The sequence below is a fragment of the Hipposideros armiger genome, unplaced genomic scaffold (assembly GCF_001890085.2).
Source record: "Hipposideros armiger isolate ML-2016 unplaced genomic scaffold, ASM189008v1 scaffold_594, whole genome shotgun sequence".
In the NCBI taxonomy this organism is placed as follows: Eukaryota; Metazoa; Chordata; class Mammalia; order Chiroptera; family Hipposideridae; genus Hipposideros; species Hipposideros armiger.
Genome location: NW_017731944.1, coordinates 721,147 through 743,040, shown reverse-complemented (window position 1 = coordinate 743,040; position 21,894 = coordinate 721,147). Strand labels below are relative to the sequence as shown.

At 41.0% G+C, this 21,894-nt stretch overlaps 1 protein-coding gene across 1 annotated transcript in view; it reads right to left on the bottom strand.

Annotated features, from left to right (window-relative positions):
* The window catches only part of PARM1 (prostate androgen-regulated mucin-like protein 1), a 95,335-nt gene extending 77,456 nt beyond the window's left edge, over window positions 1-17,879 (bottom strand). The window contains exon 1 of the mRNA XM_019624583.1: window positions 17,514-17,879. Coding sequence (XP_019480128.1) covers window positions 17,514-17,556 — 43 coding nt within the window. The 5' untranslated portion in view covers window positions 17,557-17,879. The remainder of the gene's footprint in view (window positions 1-17,513) is intronic.
* Between the last annotated feature and the right edge of the window lie 4,015 nt (window positions 17,880-21,894).

Here is a 21,894-nt window from a genome sequence, read left to right as displayed (position 1 = left end):
AATAGGCACAGCGTAAGAGAGAAGATAAATGATGTCTCTTTGACTAGCAAAGACTTAAGGAGGTGTCAACGAATACATGTTAATGAACTTTGACTCCTAGTTCAAGTTTTCTGTGCCTTCCTAGAAACCCAATCCCGATTACATCAAGAAGTTGGTTTTTTTCCCTGCAACTCCTGTCCCTTCAATACACCATTTCAGAAGGCTTTTGGTTTCTCTGGGGGTGGCTCATGCTTAAATAGTGAATGATTTTTTCCTACTATTTCAAGAATTTTTTTTTTAGTATTGAGCCTTAGACCTTCTGAGGATATATTCCAGATCTACCTCTAATTTCTGCCTTCAGTGTCATGTAAAGTCTCAAGCAGTAGCCATGCCACCTTTGGAGAGGCGGTCTTGAGGTGGCCAGGTCAGCCACAGTAGAGGTGGCAGCCTCCACACTGGCCAGCTCGACTGGACAAGGCAGACAAGCTGCTTCACCAAACATGACCCACTTTCCTTCCTCTTCCTGTTGGACCCTTCGGGGTTCGAGCCCAGCTGGCTCATCTGCTTTTCTCCATCAGTTGTCTCTGGAGAGGCCAGGATGTTCTCAGATATCAGGGGCGGTGGGGATCGCTTTTCAAACTTTAATGTTTCTTGTCACTTCTTTCATTCTGGAACAATTATCATAAAGTACAATCTTCCATGGAAAAGTTTGGTCATCGCAAGCATGCACCCCAAACCAGATACATGAGCCGGTTGACCTGCTCACCCCTTATATAACCTCAGATTTCCTGATTAACTCCTTTAATCTTAATTGTTTTAGAAAAAAAATTCAAAGCTTCTAAAGCTCTTTACTCCTAGTCTCCTGGGCACTGATGTTGGGTCCCAGGCTGACTTACCACATTGCTTTGGCAAAACAATGGCTCTCCCGGGGATTTAAAAATATAATGAGGCTGTTCTCTTGCTTTGTAATTTTTTATCTCAGCATGAACTCAGTTCTCATCAAGGAGCTTTGTTTTTAGTATCAGGGCTTTAACATTTTTTATTCCTTTAAGAATAACCCAAATCAATAAAAGTTTTAGACAGTAGGCCTCTCACTTTTCTTAGAGTATTTCTCTTGCCTGTACATGCAACCCTATCTAAGTAATTAAACCTTCTAGAGGTAAAATTATATTTTTTCCAGGGGAAAGAATTTCACATGTTGATATTCACTTACTTATAAGGAAAGCTATGATTCTAAAAATTAAAATTAAAAAATTGAATAGTAGCTTACAGAATCAAATAAATATCCATGTTCTACCTAATAAACATCCTAGTTACTAATCAGAAGACATGGGTATATTTGATTATAGCTGTTAAATGTATACAATATCTTGCTTTTTTATGGGCAGGGAGAGTTGAATTTTAGATGTTTCACAAAATGAATGTTAATTTTCCCTGAAAAAATACATTCTTTCTAGTGTTACTTGGTCTCCCCTTTTAAAATTCTTTTAATTATTTTACTAAGGAAGGAAGCAGGTAAAAAAAAGGGAAACACACATCCCACCCACAAATATACACACACACATTACACACACACACTCACTCACACACACTCACTCACTCACACACACTCACTCACTCACTCACTCACACACTCTTTTCACACTGGCAGACAGAAACCCAGTGTTCTAAAATGTCATGATATCTACATTTTCCCATGAAAGATTCCTGTGATCTCCTATGCCCCACATCCAATAATAGTTCTGCACCTGAAATTTACATAATGTTATTAATGAATGTTACCTCCAATAAATTTAATTAAAAAAATAAAAAGTGAACCGAGAGGAAGATACTTATGAGGAGTGCATCACTGCCTCCTGCACACAGAGGAAATGCATCCTATCTACAGTGCAGGGAGTTGCATCGAGAAACAGCAGAGGCTCTTTTGATCTTCCGCAACTTTTTGCTCTTTCAGTTCTCCTTCTGACCCTACCCAGGTACAATGTTGAAAACAATATAGTATTACACTATGCTATATGGCATAAAATAAGTGAAACAGTACCCTTAAAGTTTGCCACATGCCTCTCCAACAGTGCCCATGCTCCTAGCCATGTCCAGATCAGAGCATTCCTGAGGCGACTAGAGACCTGTCACAGCTCTCAGGCTGGCTGAGTAAGCTGGACTGCTGTTGCTTTAGTACAACCCACTCTGCAGGGGCTCTAAAGAGGGCTGTTATAAATCTCATCAGTTTAGATTGTGGGTTTTCTATGAGTCTGATAAGTTTAGAATTATGTGAAGGCATTATTTCCTCCCTCCTCCCTTCCCTCCATTTCTTATTTTCCTTCCCTCCATTTCTTTTTTTACCCCCCTCTATTTTTTCTTTAATCTGGCTGTCATGATGCCTGTAGGGTCCTCTGTTATTTAGTGGTCAGGGACCTGATGCTCTCTCCATATGTTATGTCCCCTCCAAATGCCCACAGCACTTTGGTTGAGTAACACCTAATTTAAACAGCCTCAACCAGCCTTCTCCTTGAGGAATCAATCAACAAGTAAACAAGTGAACAACAACAACAAAAAAACTTGAATGAAAGGAACTTAAATTAATGGAGTTATTAACTGCTTCTTTTATCAGTAGGGAAGGGTTTTTCATGAACATGGCTTAGATGTGAAAATAATATAGCTGGTATGAGTTGAACTGCATCCCCATAAAAAGATATGCTGAAGCTGTAACCCCTAGCACCTGTGAATGTGACCTCATTTAGAAACCTGGTCTTAGCAGATGTAATCTAGTTAAGATGAGGTCCTACTGAGTTAGAGCAGCACGAATCCCCTAGGACTGGATGACTAGTGTCCTTGTGAAAAGGGAATCTGAGCACAGACAGACTCGGGGAGGAAGGCATGTGAAGACAGGCAGAGACCGGAGTTAATGCTGGCAAAAGCCAAGCGAGGGCTGTGGCTACAGGAAGTAAGGAAGGCCCCTCCCCTCCAGGCTTGGGAGGGAGCATGACCTCGCTGAAACCTTGATTTCAAACTTCTAGCTTTCAGAACAGTGGGAGAATAAACTTTTGTTGTTTTAAACCATGCAAGTTTGTAATAACATTTTAATGATGACCTTAGGAAAATAAGACGATAGCTAATCTATATTTATCCCAAGCTTGGCAAACTGGCATAGTTCCAGGGAGCAAGGGGTACACAGCAGTTTTGGGGGGAATAATGTCTAGGGAAAGGTAACTTGACTCATTGGCAGCCTCTGCTGCTGGGTAACTGAGAAGACAGAAGGTTTTTGCTTTCTACCAGGAGAGCACACTTCCTTTTAAATTCCTCTACCTGTGGATCCTTTAAAAGGAAATTTTTGCTGGATTCACTTAAATTTAGAGTGTAATTTTATTTCATAAGAATGCGCAGGTAAGGGTGGTTGTCCAAAGACAGCAAGCTTGCCTGTAAAGTGATGACAGTCCTTTTCCAAATTTCACGTGCTGAGATGTGACCTTGTGAAGGAGGCTACATGGATCTCCTCTCCTTTCTGTGCCTCTCACTGTGTAACTCCTTATCCATGTGGCATCCCAGCTCCCAGGCCACTTTCCACTATCAAAACGCATCGGTCCTGTAGGCCACTGCATGGCCATGGCCTTAGAGAAATAGCTTTTATCTACTCTAAGTTCATGTGTTACTTCTCTCAGAGACCATGACTCTTAAATCCTGACTCTCAAAGGGAGGAGTGTGGTACACAAAGCTGAAGGGGTTTTGGAGACTCAGGGGACTTATATTCCGATATACATGAGACTTTTAGTCTCAGTTCAACCGCTCATGAGCTGGGAGGCCTTGGGGTCCACATCTTTAAGTTTCAGTTACCTTAGTCCAATTCAACAAGTACTGAGCACCCACAGTGTATGCAATTATACATGGGATGGAGGCATATGAAACTATGACTGGATCCCTGCTCTCCAAAATCTATTGGGTCAACATAGGCAAACCACTTCAGGGAGAATTCGAGCTCACAGGGTGAAGGGAATTTTGGTGGCAGAGAATGGTGGAGTATACCGTCTAGACTGAGGAACTGGCATGGGCAAAGGCAGGTGTTTCCGTCTTGGGGAAGACTTCCCAGGCAAGGATGACCCACATGGCTCTTGAGCCTCTCGCATCATGATTACTGGTATACCTCTTTGCTTTTGTTCTGCCTCTAATTCAGATCTTGAGATACTTGCTAATGAGTTTGGACTTGTTTCTGTAAGAAATAGGGAGTTCTGGAAGATTCTTTTTACAGATTTTTTAAAATGGAAAAATTTAATCACCTACAAAATGGGAGAGAATAAAATAACAAATGTTTATGTTCCCTATGCGCAGTTTTAAGAATTAGCTCACAATAACTTTTTCTTCTATAATAACCCTGCCCATTGTCTTATTCCCATATTATTTGGAAGCAAATCCTAGCTTTGGATATGGCATCATAACATTTCTTATCTAAATATAACAGTATATATCTTGAAAATATAAGGATTTTTGTTGAAAACATAAGGGCTAGATCATAGTGCTATAAATAATAATACCTTCATATCATCAAATATGTAGCCAATGATTAAATTCACAATTGTCTCATAAATGTCATCATTTGTTTTACAGTTTTGGTTTGATTCAGAATTCAAATAAGGTCCACAATTGTGATTGGTTGCCATGTCTGTGTCTCTTTTTAGTCTATAAATCCTGCCCCTCACCTTTCTCTCAATCTTGCTCTTTTTTTCCTTGCACTTTATTTATTGAAAAAAAACCAGGTTGCTTGTCCTGTAGAGTTTTCTATAGTCTGGAATTTGCTGATTTCATTCCTATGATGTTATTTAACATCTGCTTTGGTCCTCTATATTTTCTTTGACTTAAGTATTATATATGGAGGCCTGATCAGATATAGGTTCCTTTCAATGTGGCAAGACTATTTTATAGGGGAAGGTGTGTTCTTTCATCGGGAGATTATATATATATATATATATATATATATATATATATATATATATATATATATATATATATATGGTTGTGTCACACTTCATAATGGTGGCAGCCATTGATGGTCAATGCCAAGATCCATTAACTCATTAGGTGATGCCATATGGTGATATTCTATTTCTACCATGCTGTCTTTGTTTATTTGCTGGAATACTTGTGTAGAGAGAGTCATCCCATCATTTACTATTTGGTCACCCAGTCATATACCTCATAACATAAAAGTAAAATAAGTTCAATCAATCAATCGATCAAGAATACTTAATTCTATTTATCTATTAATGTTCAAAATAATGTGTTGGTTTATAAGCATCCTCTAATGGTGATTAATGGTTTGTGTTACCATTGTTTGTTTTTGGTATCATTATGAACTCATGAGTTTAAAATATGATTCAATCTATTGCAATTAACCTTATTAATGCTGAACTTGTTTCATCTTTGGCCAGTGGGAGCCTCATTAAATGGTTCTGAGTCCTTTTGACAGGAACCTGGTAGTTTTTGTTAGCATCTTTGCTATCTGTTATAACAAGATATTCTAGGCTCATCGTACACATTTCCTGACCCAGACATGGAATTGGCCACTTCTCCAAGGAGCCTTCATTCTTTTTAGTAGAAATGGAAATTAGCAAACTCAGTCTGAGCACCCTGAAGACCCTTAAGCAGATCCGGGTCTGCGTCTCCTCCTTTGGAGTGGAGCAGGCAATTTGGCCTGACCTGAAGGAGTCTCCAAAGAGTGGTGAGAGACTGAAAAGAAAAAGGGCGACCTGTGACTGTTTAGGAGTTACTAAAAGAGTCTAGGAAGAGATGATAAGATTCACAACCAAGATAGTATCTGTGGGATGGGGAAGAGGATCAGAGTTCAGAGAAATTCTAGAGACTAAATTTACACAAAAAGGTTTATCAACTGATTTGGGAGCTCAGGGGCTGCAGGGGCTGAGGTGGGAAAAGAGAACAGACCTCGATCCAAAGCATAGCTCTGCCACACCAATGATATGTAATCTACAACTCATTACTTTACTTAACTTTTGAGACTCAGTGACCTGAACTAGTGAATGGGAGTAGTCCTGCCTATCTCATGGGGTTGTTGGAAGCATTAGATAAAGTTGCAGATGAAATGAACATTGTAGATGTGTGATACCTAGTACAACTAAAAATAAAAAATGTGAGTTTTCTCCTACTCTTTCAACATGCCTAATTTATCTTTCATATGAGGGGGTTGGCCCAGATTACAAAGCCTCTTCCAGTCCTATGTGCTCCAGACCTTGCTCTAGTCACACTTGTGTTGTTCTCTGATAATGCCATGGAGAATTAATAATGGCTCCTCTAGCATTTGCTTAAACCACATTTTATTGATTATTTTGTTGAAAAAATGATATAACAAATTTAATGTTGTCAAAAGGAAAAAAAATCATATATTCTTCTGAAGGCTGTTTTTCTTATTTGATGTCTTAGTTGACAAATTTCATTTTAGAAAAACTTAGAATAGTGTTTTAATTTAAAATTGCTCCCATAAGTGACAAATGCTGAAGATATTAAAAACCAAGAAAGTACCTTAAATACTGATGAGTTATCTCAAAGCCTCTTAAAATACTATCCAAGATGAGCGTCCTGATCAATGATTTATGCAGCACTCTGGTTGTAGAAAATATAATATTACTTTAAGTCAATTCCTTCCCAGAACTGTCCCTGCCCATTATGTCAGTGATATCCTATAAACCTGTCCGAAATGATTTGCTTTTGTAAGATCTTATTTTTGAGAGCTCCATCAGGATTTTTGAATCAACATTTTGAGGATAGAAATAGCCATCTAGTAGTTACTATAACCATGTTTACTGTTGATAAAGAGGGATTACACTATTGATAATACCTTTATTTTTTAATGATGAAGGCACCACAAACTATTTTAAAATTCAGGCAAAACAAAGGAGCATAAAAAGTGAAACTGACTCAAAGCTTACTTGCCAAAGATAACCACTGTATCCTTCTAAACCATTTTCGCCCCAAACACACACATAAACATAATGTTTTAAATATTTCATCACAATGTGCATTTTATTGCATAGCTTGCTTTATCAATATATTGTGAAATATAAAGTTACAAAATATGAGTTCAATATATTGTAACCATTTTTAACAAAAACTTGGCTGTAAATTTCTGAATCTCAAAAACCACATCTCCCCTCTTTCTGATAACTGTTCAAAATGAAACTCTATTCTTAGTGAAGAGTAATTTTCGCTCTTTCAGTTGCCACACTTGCATTGAGATTTTGAGTATCACAAGCCTTCTCTTGTCAATGCGTGTTCCTTTCCCTTCTAGTGAGAACTCAGGCCCCACTTTTCATTTAATTAGGGAACATGGTATCTCCCCTGGAGGAGAGCTGGGGGAATGGTCACCTGTCCCCCAGTGTCACACCCACAAAACCAGACACAGTTCCCTGTCCATTCTCCTGCACGAGGTCAGGGTTACTCTCCCTTGCATCTCCTCTGACAGTTAATGATGCTGCATTTCAAGATGGCTAAGTGCCTTCCCACCTCAAGAATGGACAAGTGGACATCACTGAACAAACAAGGCACATGTTTTCAATATAGTGTTATCTTTGGGTTGTTTATGGGTTGCTCTTCAAGTTGATATAATCTGAAATTTTACCATTATCCCTAAGGCTTCAAGACTGTTATATTGTTTATTTGTTTGTTTTTAAGCTCATATTCTTTTTGGTAGCTGCTAAGTAATTAAACATTCCTATTTAAGGCAGAAAGTACCACGAGAATTTGCTGGATGATGAGGTTGGGGGATATGCCAGCCTGAGTGATGTTAACAGTGGCCATGTCAAGGGGTATCAGCTCTGCAGGGTTGATTTTAACCAGGACTTTGCATCACTTCTATCTATCACTTAGACTAAAACACAGTTAGCATTTCAGAATCACCTATGCATAACTATTTTTAGTTATTCAAAAGATTCTCAAAGATGTTCAAATAGTGGAGGTGTTGTCTTCTGTAGCTCAGCTCAAAGGTGACATTTTCTTAAATGCCCAGAGAGTTTAAGAAATTTTAGCTATTTTAAAGTGATATCTATGGCAAAGAAAAAGAAAAGGGCTTACATTTTGAAAAGAAGTGTTCTGTATGTGCATAGCTTTAAAAAAAAAAGCTCATTTTAAAGTTTAGCTTTCATAACTCTCAATGGGAACTAAAAGCCTGGCTCATTTTTTCAAAAAAGCTATTTGGAAACACTAAACATAAGCACCTGATAGCAAGCAAGTTTGCCAATGCCTCTTTTGGGTGATCTAAGGAAATTTTTGAATTAAATCTTCATTTGGCCAGTCCCCAAAAATGTATTTTATTCATTCAGTTTAACAAATAGATTTTGGGAACCCCTTAAGTGCCACACAGTATTTAGCACTGGAGAGACCACAGTAAGCAAGGGACAAAATCCCAGGGGTGGGGGCAGGAGGGTAAGGGATGGAGGGAGGTAGAGGTTAAAGAAAAAGAGGCAAGAGGCAAAAAAGAGGCACTGGAATATGGTGTTGGCAGGGGGAACAGACTGCAATTTTAAAAAGGTGGTCAGGGTAAGTCTGACTGAGAAGGTGACATCTGAGAAAAGGTTTTAGGGGATGAGGGGATTAGCCAGGTGGATGCCTGGAGAGAAAGTATGTTCCAGACAGAGGAACCAGCCACCACATCTATGAGGCAGTTGGTAGAGGGTGAGCAAAGGAGAGGCAGATGCCCAGGTCCAAGGATGAGTGGAGCAGCAGTCCATGAGGTCTTGACAGTCACTGAGTCTTCAGTAAAATCCTGAGTCTTCAGGATTTTACTCTTGACTTCAATGGGAAGCTACTGCAGAGCTGTGTGCAGAGCAATGACAGTATCTGATACATTTCCACTGGATCAACTGTTGCTTTGCAGAGAACAGATCTTAGGAAGGAAAGAGTAGAAGCTTGTAGTTCTGAGAGGAGGGCCCTGCAGTATTTCAGGAGAAAAAATGAGGGTGGCTCACACCAGAATGAGAACCATGGAGGTGGCAACCAGTGTTTGAAATCGGTATATATTTTAAAGGTAGGACAAACAGATTTCCTGGAAGGATTGGATGAGAGGTGTTGAAAGACAATCAAAGGGGACTCATGATTTTCAGCCTGAGCAACTAGAAAGTTGGGGTTGCTATTAATTGAGATGGTGGTGGCTTCAGGTGGAGCCTGTTGGGGGAGGGAAACCCAGAAGTTCAGATTTGGACATGTTGAGTTTGAGATGATGATTAGATATTCAACTACTGATTTTCTTATGACCAAATCAAAATTAATCTTCCTCAAAGAATGTAGGTTCCCTGAGGGTTGAGTTTTGTCTATTTTGTTCACGGCTGTATCTCCAGAGCCTTGGACAGCATTTAACACTTTGGTTCTCAATTAAAAATTAGTTTAACAAATATGTGTGAAGCACTCTTTATGTCTTGCTCTGTTGTACTTGCTGAGGACAATGCAGGGACAAAACAGGTAAAATTCTGCTCTCATGCACCTTAAAATCCAGTACCAAAAGGCAGACAAGCAAATGAGGTAAAAAACATAAATAAATCAACCTTCTACCTGTTGATATACCTGCTTAATAACCATTTGTCGAATGTGGACTCCCCTGGCACTCTATATACACTATCATAGCGCTACAAGGGAGGAAACTAAGATCCTGGAGTTGGCATTCCACGGCTGCATGTCTTACTCTTAAGCTCCTTTTTACTGCACCATGTTGCTTCTCAAATGAAGTGACACAAATCTCATCCTCACCTCACAAGTATCAGGACTGTGTTTCTCCTCAGATAAGCATTTAAAGGAGAATATGCTCAAAATAGGACTCTTTTTGAAGTTCAGTACTAGAAATGCTTCCTGGAAGTGAGTGACCCTAGGTCACTCATCCCTCCTTAATGGATCGAAACCATGCAGAAGAATTCTTCTTGACACCTCAGGGCATTTTCTCATTCTTTGCCCCTTTCACAATACTGAGGGTACCTTGGTTACCTGCCATTAGGGCTCCCGCATTGTTTCACTTGAAAGGCTCCATTTGCAACCTTTTACAAATCTAAAAAAGGTGTAAAAAAATAGGCTTTATACTCATATACATTTGAGGAGGAATCTTTTATCCCACCCTCTAAAAATAAAACTTGATGAATTTTCCATTCCCAGAAGCAGTATCAAGGGAGTGTTTTGGTCTTTTGTAGCCCCAAGTAATTTCCAATTATTACCCCCCTTATTCAGCCATCTGACATTCTCCCAGTCCTCCATGTATCCTATGCAGAAATTCTGAAACAGCTGTTGTCTCTTCCTACTGCTTATTTTTACCCAGTTTCCACATGTAATTTGATATTATACTTCCTTCCCCACCAACATTTCCTAAAATGTAAATGATGAACAATCATTTAGCCTCAAAACTTGATAATCCTTTCTCCTGCTCAGACCTGTCTGAACAGTTCTTCAAAAAGGAAAATTCCAGAGCTCTCTCCTCTTGAATGTCATCCCATCAACATTGTAATTTTTTAGACAAAACATTTGGGGCTGCCCATTGGTTGGGTAATGGCCATATTCTTCTCCATGTTGCCTCTATCAACAACAAGAATTCCCATGACTCAGAGTGTATGATCCACCAATAACTTGCCTCTTCTCCCAGGCCAAGAGAGAGCGGTTGAGTCCACTAGATTTCTTTAGGACTCTCTATTGAAAAAATGGCATCAAGACCCCTCATGTTGTAATGCTGAGATGTACTGAAGTCCTCTCATAATGAGACACAGTACATTAACTCGGGAATGACTGTGTCTTAGACATTTTCCTAAACACATAGAGACAGTGCACTGTAGCTTTTGCATAGTGAATAAAGAGAGCATCCTTTTATCCTTACAATGATTATTATTGTTCTTCCAAAACAACCCAAATCACAGTACAAAGCAAGAATAATATGCAGTATAAAGTGTTTAACAATCAAAAGTTCAGTGCCAGTATGATGGTATTTGTCTGTGGTCTATCTATGGGATCGATCACAAAAGCTTTTCCAACAGAAACTGAAAAGATTTCATAAAGGGCAGACAGCACTAGTAATAATCCATTATGAATACAACAGTGGGTAAATCAGCTCTGTCACTAATAAGGTTATGAATCTGGACTACAAAAGTTGGTGAGAATATCATAATGTAAAAGGTAACATATATTTTAATAACCCATATAAGAAAATATAATATGCTCTAACCAGTGCAAAGTCTAAATGATAGCTTCAAGTTTACCACCATGACAAAAAAAAAAAAATTCAAACAAACAAAACTTTCTCTTCTCCACTTCTTTTCATGTTCAACACCTGCACTAAAGTTCCCATGTCTTATTTCCTCCCTGATGGAAAAGAAAATCAGGTGTCAGAATTTGGACTGTAACTGGAAGGTATTATTATCAAAGTTGTATTTTACCATTCACCTTATTTGGTATTGAATACTGTATTTCCCCATGTATAAGATGCACCCTTTTCCGAAAAATTTGGGGTATAAAAACTGGGTGCGTCTTATACAGTGGTTGTAGATTTTTTTTACTTGCATTTCCTGCTTTTTACATGCTTGTTTTTGTGCTCATACACTCACTGTATAAGACACACCCAATTTTTAGACCCCAAATTTTTCGGAAAAGGATGCATCTTATACATGGGGAAAGGAAATATGGTAGATATGTTTTCTAAAATCACACCTGACATTTTCCCACTATTTTTTTTCCACTTAAGTTACCTATTTACAGATTTTTACCTTGGGTAGAAAAGGTACAAATTTCCACCACAGTCTAAGAGCTTAAAGGATTTTTTTTCAATCTGCCTTGAAATTTTGTCTAATATGCTGCTTCTGGCTCTATATAGCCACGGCTTTCAAGAGATACCAACAGACCTATCCCTCAGGAATTATGTAAACCTTATATAATTAATATTTTTGAGATGTATTAAGATCCTGGCACAGAAGAGAGCATTGAAATCCAAAGCTATTCTATAACTTTCTTTTTTTAATCAGCTGCCAGCTGGATTTGAGAAGGCGTCTAGTTCCAGCTCCTATGCAAGAACATTGCTACCATTTAAAACATATTGTTTTTGTGAAAAGGGAGGATTATGAAGGAGTCAGGTGATGTAGCCTCAGGGAGGCTACAGAAATCCCACCAGTTGTTCAGAAACACACAGCAATGCACTGTTACTAGATATGCAGTCAGATTTAAAATATTTCCTTCGAGAGCTGCCTCTGAATCCTAATCCTTGTAGTTGCTATTTGAGAGAGAGCCACTCTGACATCTCTGTGTCTTCCCAACTAAAGCTGGGTGTGGTAGGGTTCAAAATAAAACTAATCCTGTATCAAACCCATTGCATAGATGGAATGCATATGAAAGACCAAAGATAAGATTCTGTGATAAAACACATAATGCCCAGTTAAAATTCGAATTCAAGATAAACAATGAAGAATTATTTAGTTTAAGTATGTCCCAAGTATTGTGTGGAACATACTTAGAATTTGCTGTTTATTTGACATTCAAATCAGATTGGGCAATCTATATTTTTATTTGCCAAATCTGGCAACACTGGTCAAAGGAAAATTAAAACAGCTTATTTTTAATCGACATTACACCACTCTGCACCAATGAAAAACACAGATCAAAAGAATTATTGAATTGTCTATTTTGTTTTAATGATTTCTATTACTTATGAAATGGCAAAGGACTCAAGGTTCATAAACAACATTAAAACAGGTAAAAGAAATAGGTATGCCAGTGTAAAGGATTATGACGAACATTGAAAGATCGGCAGATCAGAAAATCTGATGTTACATCAATCTTTATCATTTAAATAATTTAAGCTGTGACTAAAAAATGTTACATCGTGAATTACATACACAAATCAGTCTTACTTTGTAGTCTCCCTGCTTGCATATTAACTGGATGATAACCTATTAGCCCTGCATTTCTAAGTAAAAAGTACTCATTGCGTAAGGCACATGTACTCACTACTTACCCACCTTTTTTTAGAACTGCCTCTATCTTCTAAATGAAACACTAATTTTTCCAAGTAACTATTTCATTCAGTCTCTTATTAGCCAAGGACATATTTGGTTCCTAAACTAATGTGTCCAATTTCAGTGACAGATACTTACAAAAGAAAGCAAACTGTTGTAAATGCTATGGCAGGATTCCTTTCATTTGGGTATTAAGAACAGCCAGACCCTTTTGAAAATATTTCTTAAAGGTCTCTCTCCAATGGATGCTATTCCTCCCTGCCCTCAAGGAAAAATTATTGTTTAAGAAAGTGTGCTCAAACAGTGTAAAGTATTTGGCCAATATTTTCCTTATAAAAACACAAGCACAATTAGACCAGGCCCCAATGTTCAAGTTAAATTGTCTATCTGGCCATTATGATTTGGGGTACTGGAGAGAGCCACGCTGGATCATTCAGACACCATAAACTGTCTTTTCCTAAGTTGTTTGATCTGAATTATCCAAAATTTGTGGCTCTGGGAACCTGACCTTAAGGTTTAGCTGAGTTGGGCTTTTGAAACATACCAGTTTGCAAAAGACTTTGTGGAAGAAATAAAGTCCTTGGTGAGACTTTACTTGTATTTGTTACTGAGCATTTTTGGGACTCTTGTGCTAAATCTGAGCTGGCACATTATTAACCTTTTCAAATTAGCCATTTAGTAGGCTCAGCTGAATCTTTTCTTATTTTGCACATTAGGGTTTGCCAGAGCACCTGGCACCGCTGGATCTTAGTTGAGATCTTTGATTTACATAGTCCAAGAGCAAATATATAAACTCTGCTTTTGGAGAGGATGACCTAATTGATGCCAAATACAGCAAACTTTATTAATAAGAATAATGTCAACAATAATAGCTAACATTTATCGAGAGCTTACTGTGTCCTATGCACTATAGGTATCTTCAGTCACTTAACACTTTCAGCAACCTTATGAGGTTTTAATCCCCCAATTTTGTAGCTAAGAGAACTCAGAGGAGTTGAGTTACCTGCCCTAAATCAAACAATTAGTAAGCAGTAAAACTTAACTTTGTACCTAGGCAATCTAGCTGAAGCTCCTACTTGCCACTTTGCAACACTGCCTCAGGAAATGTATCAGATAACAAGAGCTTCCTTCCACCTTCTCAGGTCAGGTTTCATGTGAAGGAGGTGTCACTTCTTGAACTGTGAGACAGACTTCAGAGGAATAGAAGGTAACCAGGCTAAAGGAACCAACCATAGGCAACTTCACTGTTCCTGTAAATGTGTGTGCATATTTTGAACATGTTTATGACAAGATTTATGATGAGGCTTCAATATGCTTATGATGAGGTCCTGACATACATCAGGACCTGTAGTAAGAACAGACCCATAAATGCTTAGGGTGGGGTCTTTCTTCAAGGACGAGGACATTCTATTGGGTTGTCGGAAAAGTCATGACATATTTTTTCTGTTTTTCGTTGCAGAATGCGTCATGACTTTTCTGACAACCAAATAGATGTTAGTCACCTGGAGAACTATGATAGGCCCAGAATACAAATAGGATCTCTAACTGGGTGGCTGACTAGAATCTAGCCCTCCTGGTTTTGATCACCAGGGGACCAGTAAGTCGGCCTGGGTGGTGGGGTGGAATGCAGTCATCAACCTGGGGGGAGACTAGGGGCTGACAGGGCAGAACCCAGGGCAGGAAAAGCCAGATCCTGGGGCCTGTGCCGCTTACCTACGCTTCTTTCCCTTTTGTCCTTCTTGGGTGTTTGCAAAAGGCCATTTGAAAGTTCCCATACATCTCAGATGTCTCAGTGAGGGAGCTTTTAAATAAATTGGGCCATAGGATCATGGGAAGGCAGCAATGATGGTGGTGGGAATGAAGGAAGAGAATCCAGAGGGGAGAGAGAGAGCGAGGGGTGAAGATGGAAGCTTCCCGGGGCTGGCTGTCCTCCCTCGCTCTTGGTTCCGATGCCAAACCTTGCAGGTTCTGGCTTGACTGTTAGTTTGGAGGCAGGACTCCTGTATGCCTCGCACATGCCTTAGCGGTGTCGGGGAATGGTTTGCACAATAGCCATGTTAGTTTTCCACCACAGTCAACTTAGAGAGAACTGAAGACAATCCAGTTTCTCTCTTCCTTCTTTTAAAACTCCAAGTGAGTAAATATAGAGAGCTGCTTTTTCTGGGTTGTTGACAGTGCACATATATTTGCAAGTATCCATTATACTGGCTGGAGGAAATGCTGGGTAGGTATATATTGATTTATTAAGCTAAAAAAAGACCCCTGCCAAACTCCATTCCTGGTTGGAGACAGTATCACCTTAAGAGTTTTACAAAAATTGCGAACCCTCTAAAGGATGGGGGTGGGAGGGTGGGAGGTGAAAACAGAAAAGGAGTAAACAGCCCCGTGAAAGGAACTGGAGCTTGGTAGCCAAGGGAGCACCCAGATGAGCCACTGAAACATTCATGCCACTTTCATTTCAAGAACCCTCACCCCTCTTTCCTTACTAAACATCTATTTATTCTTAAAAAGTTATCTTTCTAGTTGCTGTAAACCCTTTACTTTGGGGTGCAAAGGACCTCATAGGGTATTTACGTCAATTTTTATATTATTTTCCTGACAACAATTGCAAGTAAGTCTAACACCACACTGACCCTACAGAGATTCCTTCAGAGGCACAAACTCAGAGGAAAGAAGTAGGTTCCATCACTCTGCTGGGGTGATGTACACAGAAACATGACTACGTCTTCCGGGGCCAGGAGAACTCCAGAACGGGGAGGCTGTGATTTTCCTGGCTCTGATCACACACATGTGCAGGGATGGGGATGGGGTTGCTCAGTTGATCCCTGAGCCACTAGTCTCCTCCCTCTGGCTGGGAACAAGGGCAGTATTCCTGCCCCCGGAAGAGAGGGGCTGAACTCTGAAACTGGCCAAGAGAAAAAGATCTTAAGCTCTTTAGAAAAAAAAAATGCGACAATACACTACCTAGTAGGGTTAATCCCAATTTTGCCAACTGCCACAGCTGTTAAAAAAAAAAAAAAAGGCCACAAAATAAAATTAGCAATCAAACCTACCTACTAACTCTACTGGCTCACTCAAGGTTTTCTGAGCCTCGAGCCTCAGGAAAGGATTTCTAAGAGGAGAAAGAAAAGGCACCTTTCGTGTCATTTCATAAACATCTCTGGCTTGGAGGATTATGGGAACCGCCACACGGAGCGACTCCGGGGCTGGACGCGGCTGTTACACCTGCAGGGATCCGCGCGCTTCCAGCTCCGTGGGCTGCGCAGCCAAAGCCGCCCAAGATTATTCGGGAACCTTCTGCCGACGCGTCTCCAAACCGTGTAGACACCAGAGAGAAAAAGGGAGTTTTTTTCAGGCGTGCAGCAAGTAGAGGAAAAAAACACACGCTATAGCCTCAAGTTGGGAAACTTTTTCTCAAAACTGCTTTATCCTTTGGGAGCTGCCAGGAAACCCCTAGCTTCTTTTCAAGGGATTGTAGAGACTCGTGTCCACCATTAAAGGAATCCAAACAATTCAGGAGGAAAAATATACATGGGCTACAAGCAGGAGTCAAACCCACGTGCGTATGCGGCTTTGGAACGTTCTTATCTAAGCATGTCAGAACGCACGCGAGCACTATCTGCCCTGGTGCCTCATCCGTAGTCAGTTGTCCCCTGGTGGGCTGCATTTTCTGGAAAACCTGGGCACCCACAACTCCAGACTCAAAGCGTTGCTCTGCACCTCTCCCCGGCCCCCCCACCCCCCACCCCAAGCTGAGTTCCTTCCTCCGGCTCCTCTCTCCCCAGTCCTCTGAGAGGCCGCCGCCGTCGGTGGTCACGAGACCCGCGAGGCGCGTAGAGGGTAAGCCGTTCCGAGGCCGCGCTTGTGTCGGGGGGAATGAGTGGAAGGGGGGGGGGGGAAACGCTACTTTCAGCCAAGTTAGCAGCTTCTGCCATAGCACGCATTTTGGGGAGGCTCCGGACCTGGGTAGAAGAACTGCAAACCCCCTAGCAGTGATCGTGAGCTTGAACCGGGTCGAGGCAGCTTCCGCGGAACTTGAATGCTGCATCATGTCCATGCATAACTACGAAGAGACGCCGGAGACCAGAAACCAAGTCTCGGGGAACGCAATCAAACCCCGCCGGGTGCGGAGCCACTGCTTAAAGCCTTCCCAGATGCGACACCCTCCCCCCACCGCTTCTTCCACTTTTTCATCCCTCCCGGAGTCCAACCGCCTTAAGAAGTCTGGTCCCCGGCTCTGGCAGGGTGCGCTCCAGTCGTAGCCAGTGTCTCCCAACCGGGGTTCGAACGAGTCGCGCAGCCACCTGTTCTACAACACCCGGAGTTTTTGCGGGAGCGGGCTGCGGCAGGAAGGACCTTGTCATCCCCTCGGTCCGTCACCTCCCAGGATCTCCAAAGGCGCGCATCACCCCAAATTCAAGTGCGCACATCCCTTCGCTCAATCCCTGAGGCTCGCACTACCCGTGCAAAGCGATTTATTTCCCGGTTTCCTCGCTTTGGCCCCGACCCCAGTGCTGGCTGCCAGAGCCCATACCACTCCGGGAGGACGGTGCCCCAAAATACCTGCCGTGAAGATGCAGAGAACGAAGAGAATCCTGCAGACCATGGTACCCTGGTGCTTGGTGCCGAGCACGGCGCAGGCGGCGGGAGAGTTTGCTGGGACTGACCGAGCGCACGGGGCGCTGATGGTTCCTCCTCTGCCCGGTGGGCTGCGATGGGAACTGTGAGTCCCGCGCGGCTCGGGCGGCGGGCGAGGAAGCCAGGCGAACGCGAAGCCACTCCGTCAGCTGTGTGTTCCTCGGCACCCAGGGCGCTTCTGCTCCATCCCAGCCGCCCGAGCCCTGGGCCGCCTCCTCCGCCGTGCCTGCCACCGCCAAACTCCTCCCACCCAAGCCCGGCAGCGAGGACGGGGCCACCCCCTGGCCTTTCCTCTCCCAGCGCTGGGGTCCCGTGAGCCCCGGCCCAGGGCGGCCTCTGCTGGTCAGTCAGGGCGTGAGTCCCGAGTTTTGACTGGGATCAGCAAATATTTGGAGTGCCTAGCCCTTGGGAACTAAGGGGATGCAAAGAAGTGTAAGCGGATCTCTGTCCTCAGGAATTTATGTCAGCTTTTCTTACACGAGCCTACAGCCTTTAAACAGGTGACCATATCTCACTTTAGGCGTCACCTCGAAGAGCCAGACCCTACCATTGTAAGAAAGCACACATTTTTTTTCCAAGGACGAGAACATTTTCTTTCCTTCCTTTCTCCAAACGTTCCTGCCTGTATATTAAACCCTCACACACATTCAGCCCTGGAGGATGTCTGCTGTCCTATCAGCTTCTTACTACAAGAAATAGTACTAATGTCAGGTAGCATTGATCATGGGATTACTGTGAGCAAGGCATCATACTAGGTGTTGTTTCATTACTCCTTCTTACAACCCCATGACATAGAATTACCATTATTCCATTTTAAGATGAGAAAGCTAAGGCACAGAGAAGTAATGTGCTCAAAGTTGCCTAGCTGGTAAGGGCTGGACCCATAATTGACCAGTTTGTGTGCACCAAGGCAATAATAGCAAAGACTGACATTTCCTGAGTAATGCTGTATGCTGTACAACTGTGCTGTACAGGTTTTAAGTAAGTCAAGTTCTGACAACAATTCTTTGAGGCAGGCACTGTTTTCATTTTCAGGGGAGGAAATGGAAGCACAGAGAGGTTTAAGTATTTGTCCAATGTCACACAACTAATAGCACCAATAAGATGCCTGCCCAAGGCACCCTGGGTCATCCCTTGTACTCTACTCTCTTTGAAAGCCCAAAGGTTCTGTATATTCACACAGATCAAAACTGATCTTTTGTTTAACCCTCCCCACCACCTCAGACTTGCTTATTTCTCACACCTCTATCAGACCAGATGCCAGGTCATCTCCCAACATCTATGTGATTATGAGCCTAGTGGTTCTCTAGGCACTAGAGCTGGGAAGCTGCAGGAATTAATGAGCCTTCCAAAAGAATTGAGTTGCTCAGGACCATTAGTAGCACTGGAGAACAGCTTTGTTTTTCTGTGACTTCTTTCTCATGTACCAGAGCCTCAGGTTTTATCTTTTCACTCTTGTGGGCCTCATCACTTTATCTGTGACAAGGTCAATTCCTCTGCCTGGCCACTTGTAGAAATTGTCATGCTTCCACAACCAGAAAGAAAAACTGGGGCTTGTAGTTTTTCTTCTTTCTTGGTAAATTTATTGATTCCTTTTAGAATGAGAAGTAAGATATTAATACAACCAGTGCCCATCCTTTCCCTTCTCCCTGCCCAGAGATACCACAAATTCCATTTGTTAAACACATTCTCTGAATGCTTTTGACCTTGAAATCCTTCTGGTTTCTAGTATAATCTATATGATTATGAAGAATTTCTGCATCTGGGTTGCAGTTGTCATGGAGGCAGGTACTACACACAGATGAATTTTTGCAAGGCCACTCTATAAGGAACTGGTACCTTTAAATAGGGCCATTTAAGTAAGTAACTCTATAACAGAAATAAAGGTTTTTCAAAACCACTTCACAGAAAAAAATGATTCAATTGAAATTCAATAAAACTTTAATGAAGTCCCCCTGGAGTGCAAAGCATGTGCGACTCTGACTTTGATGTCTAAGATGACTGTTTGGTACCCAAAGGATGGTGATGCTCACATACTAATCAGTTCAGATTTCTAAGGTTTTTCATTGTACACAGAGTACAGTTGAAAATAATTATTTAACAAAATTATTTATTTTTGTTAATGATTAAAACTTTTAACTTATCAATTTAGTGAACACATATTTGATTACTTGCTAGGTGCCAGACACTGTGCTAGGCTGTGGGAATGTAATCGGTTGTAAGAGTCAGGGTAGGCTAGGTTATGCTGCTGTAATAAACTACCCCAAAGTCTCAGAGGCTTAAGTAATAATGATTTATTTCTCACTAATCAAAGTCAGCCGTAGATCCAGTTTACTCCTCAGAGTAGGTGTCCTCTATGTCATATCAAAACCTGCTTCCACACTCACTGAGATAGGGAAAGAGAGAAGTGAAGAGTTAGTGCAGCATTTCAATTTTCCACCTGGAAGTTCTTGCTCATATTTCATTGGCCAAATCAAATCAATGACCATGATCAACTTTCAAGAAATCAAGGAAGCCAATTTCCTTGTGTGCTCAGATGAAGAGAGCTGGATAGCAGGGGCAGTTGTGATGTGTGCCACACTGGTTAAATGTCCTTGCCATCAGGAAGTTTATATTCTAGTAGTGGGAGTCAAACATGATTACACAATCACAAAATATATACAATAATTTATATTAAATTATATATGTATTATAATACCCACTAACATGTATTGAGAATCTGCTATGTGTTAGGAAGTATTCCAAGCATTTTATGTAATCTGTTTAAACTTCACATGGCAAGAGATTATTCCAATTTTACAAATTAAAAAGAGAGAGAGAGATACTTAAATAGAGTTTAAGTATTAAGGAAACTAAAAGATGCTATGAGGTATTATAACAGGGGACTTGGGGTCAGGGATGGAATTTGTATGCAACTCTTTAGTCACACTTTACAGCAAAAGCCAGTGTCTTAATAGAATTCTCTTGGTTCTTTTATAATGCTCCACTGGGATAAAATCTAAGATAAATCTGCCTTTAACTGACTGCCACTCTCTTTTGATTACTGTTAAAATGAATTTCTAGTGTTGTAGACTTTCAACATGTCACAAAAAATTGCCCTCAGTTGACTTAGTTTCTGACATCCTGAATTCATTATAATTTATAATGTCATATAATATACGTTAGATAATACAGAAGTGTTAGCATTGGAGTCTGGGATTCAAATGGCCTGGGAGAGATAAAACACCGAAGGTGAGAGAGCTGGGTGAGGCAGTATGTGCAGTGGTTAGGAGCTGGGTTCTGATGTCTATCCTATGGCCACTGAAGGCTGCATCTAATCCGTCCTCTGCCAAATACTGAGTGACTCTAAATTATTTGGCACTTCAATGCCACAGTTTCTCCTGGCATTATTGGGAAGATTGAATGGATTACATATGTGAAAGTATTGGTATGTTTTAAGTGCCAATAAACCTTAGCTATTATTAGAGGAGAAACTTTAGGGGAACCTTTAAAAATTGAGGGGATCTTAAGCACAAGAAGAAAACGTTAATGGCTGCTACAGCTATTTCTTCACATACACAGTTATGTGACTTGAGCTCTGTCCTCAGAAACCCCACTCCTGCTTACAAGTGAGCTTCAGGGGAAAGCTCGAAACTGTCTCTGACAGCTCCTTCTCCACCTTATCCTCTACCCTAAAGGCAGACTGCAACAGCCTCAAGACCCTGATATACAATACTTTTGCCTTGGTTTCATTTCTCTTCCCAAGCCGCATTGCAAAAATGTCTCCATGGGTTCTCCCACACTTCTTCACATCACTTAGCTTTTCTGTTCTTAACTCTGATTTCCTTTTTAAAAATATTAATGGAAAAAAGAAGTTAAAAACAGTTATACAATATGTACAAAAGGGTAAGTTTAGAACTTTGTCAAGAAATATCTGCTTGAACAAGAGTAGGTTTAAAAGGGCATGATGCAACATGTTGTTTTCCTGATTTAAATAAAGTTGTTTGGAGCTACATGAGCTCTTTGAGGACACCAAACCATAGGTCACTAATTTTTATTCTAATGAAGGAGGGGGCCCTTAAATTATTTCAGGAAGGAAGAAACTGGCTTCTTGGAGGTGAAGCACATAATGAAACCTCTTATTTAAACAAGTCTAAAACTAGATTGAGTTGATACTGTAGACCTGTGTTGTCCAATAGAAGTAAAATACAAGTCACATAGGTAATTTTAAAATGTCTAAGATCAGGGCCGGCCGAGTGGCTCAGTTGGTTAAGAGCTCGCTCAAGAGTGCGAGCTCTGAGCAACAGTGGTTCGAGTCCAGCCCGAG